Source organism: Austrofundulus limnaeus, unplaced genomic scaffold, assembly GCF_001266775.1.
Source record: "Austrofundulus limnaeus strain Quisiro unplaced genomic scaffold, Austrofundulus_limnaeus-1.0 Scaffold426, whole genome shotgun sequence".
NCBI lineage: Eukaryota > Metazoa > Chordata > Actinopteri > Cyprinodontiformes > Rivulidae > Austrofundulus > Austrofundulus limnaeus.
The window spans coordinates 36448-38988 of NW_013952828.1; the positions used below are offsets into that span (position 1 = coordinate 36448).

Genomic DNA, 2541 nt, shown 5'->3' on the forward strand with positions numbered 1-2541 from the left:
GAGAAATACCTTGGTAAAAGTTTCCTCTTAACCTTGTGTATGAGAGATGTGGGAGAAGCTTAATTCACCTTAAGCTCATTTCCTACAAATGTTTACCCATAATTCACAGCATCATGCTTGGAGAAAACCAATTACAGCACAGACACTTCATCCCTGCTGTCGAGCACGGTGGTGGAAGAGTGATGGTCTGGGCTTGTTTGTCAGACTTTAGTCAGTCATGAGGTCCCCTACAGGACAAAGTATTCTAGAGTCAGATCTGTCTGACAGCTGAGGTTTGGACCATGTAAAGTTTGGACCAAGAAACAGAACGATGCCAAACAGAGCAGCAGATCCACAACAGACTGACTGAAAAAAGAAAAAGAAAGAACAAAGGCATTGAACCAGTCCAGTCAGAGTCCACACCTGAACTTGTTTGAAACRCTGTCATGTGACCTAAAAAGAGAAACTTTAATGAACAGAACACTGTGGAAAAGAATGGGACAAAACGTTTCCTCCACCATGTCAGAGTCTAATGAAGTCATTACTAACACACTTTTTCCTTTTTGACTTTGTTTTATTTAATAAAAAAGCTCACGGTGGAATCTGTTGTGTGTTTTTGAACACTCAAGACTAATTTTATAACTTAGTAAAGACCGGATCATTTTTATTATGTCCTGATATCAAACCATAGAATCAACAGAGGCTGGCTGTTCATTTGTTCCCACATCTTACACATACAAGTATGTTCTCAACTTCTGGAACCGTTAACGGGTCCATTGTGGCTGTTTTCAGCGTTTCTCAGACTTTCGTAACGTAAACGACAGATGTTCACTTGTAAAACATTTCCCTAACTGTTGTAAAAACGCCTGAAAGGTTGCAGTGGTGTTGTAAAAGTGTTGTAAAGCACATCATCAGCTGAGGTTTTGGTTCTATTTTTTTTATTATTCCTAAAGCTCCTACAAAATATCTGAAGCCAGATGAGATGGGTTCAACGTAGTCCTCACCCCTGACTCCAGGCGCCCCTCCAGTCTGTGGTGCCCCACGGGTTCCTCATCCGCAGCAGGAGGAGGCGGGATGTCCCGCCGGTCCTCAGCAGCCTCTCCGCCTGCCTCACCTTCCTCACTGCTGTGATCCCATAGGCGTGTCCCCGCACGAGCCCACAATCCAACACCGACTCCACGGTCTCCCCCTCAGCCGGCTGAGGACAGGAAAATATTTTGTTTGAAACAATAAAGTATTTCAGAGCTTCAGGATGAAAACTAAAGCCTCACCCGTATGGAGCAGGTGATGAGGGATTTGTGCTCGTGGACTTTAGACAGTGTGTGGAAAAGGGTCTTCCTCCGGTCGCTGTGCAGGCTGAGGGCCTCACAGTCCAGACTGAGCGGCTCTGAAACCCCTCCGGTGAAGTCGATGAGGGCCTCTGTCGTGTTCCCACCCTCCAGAGCCTCATAGCAGCCATTCAGTCTGAGGAGGACGAGTCGAACAATCTGAACATTTTTCTCTCTTGAAGGGATTCCCGATTACTTATAACATAAGATATTATTTAATAAACACTTACTTCAACTATAAAACAAACTGTAAAAACACTGTTAGCTGTTTAGTAAAAAATACATTGTCACATGAAAGGCACCATATTATCATGCGGAATATCTCAAATCTACTTACAGTAATACTGCAATCATAAATTTTTTATTGAATGTTCAGTGATGTAGCAATTTTAATTATGTTTGGAGAGTGNACTGTTGGATGTTGTTTTGTTTTTACTGTCTGGAGGGACTACAGATGTAAATTAGCCTTAGGCTAAATCTGGTGCAATGCATCAAATGTTTTTATGTTTATGTTTTAATTGCACACTATCCCGACTAAATAAACAAATACAAATTCATTCATTCAATTAATGCCCAAGGGCGTAACTTTGGGTCTACCGCTCATACATGTATACATATGGACTGCTGGATATGGGCACCAGTGACCCCCGTGACTCTGAAAGGAAGAAGTGGRTATAGAAGATGGATGGATGGACGGATGGATGGATATGATGATATAGCATTAGCAACAAACCATACACACTMTAAGAAATGAAACATGGGGTTAGTTGGTACCATTGATAAACTGTATGTAAAACTGGATTGGACGTGGTTAGCGCGTTGCTAGCTACAATGAAGTGCACACACTGGAGCTCTGTTATGCATTGAGGAGCCTCAACAAAATGAATGGATGTCAATGGACTGTGAGGAGTCTTCCTGATGAAAAACTCTCATAACTTCCTTATTTCTTGCTTGATTTTTACAGACTATGGTTCAAAATAAAGCCGAGGAAAYTATGAACCTTACAGTTTTGGAAATTTAAAATCGATAACTAATTTAAATGACTAAAACAGTGACTTAAACTAAGTATTTTGCATTTCACAGGTGTTTTTTCATACAAATCAATGAGTTCTGACCAGCTGGATTTTCATACATATATTTATTAATCAGAACTGAGTCTTAGACATTTAAAATAATAAAATTAATCTTTCAATTTAAAATAGATAACTAATTTAATTGACTAAAACAGTGGCTT

At 40.5% G+C, this 2541-nt stretch overlaps 1 protein-coding gene across 1 annotated transcript in view; it reads right to left on the minus strand.

The window, feature by feature from the left end:
* Positions 1–2541, minus strand: part of LOC106529193 (calpain-5) — a gene marked incomplete in the record, with an annotated part of 32193 nt that overhangs the window by 9467 nt on the left and 20185 nt on the right. The window contains 2 exon segments of the mRNA XM_014024547.1: positions 984–1177; positions 1251–1443. Of these exon segments, the coding sequence (XP_013880001.1) occupies positions 984–1177; positions 1251–1443 (387 nt within the window).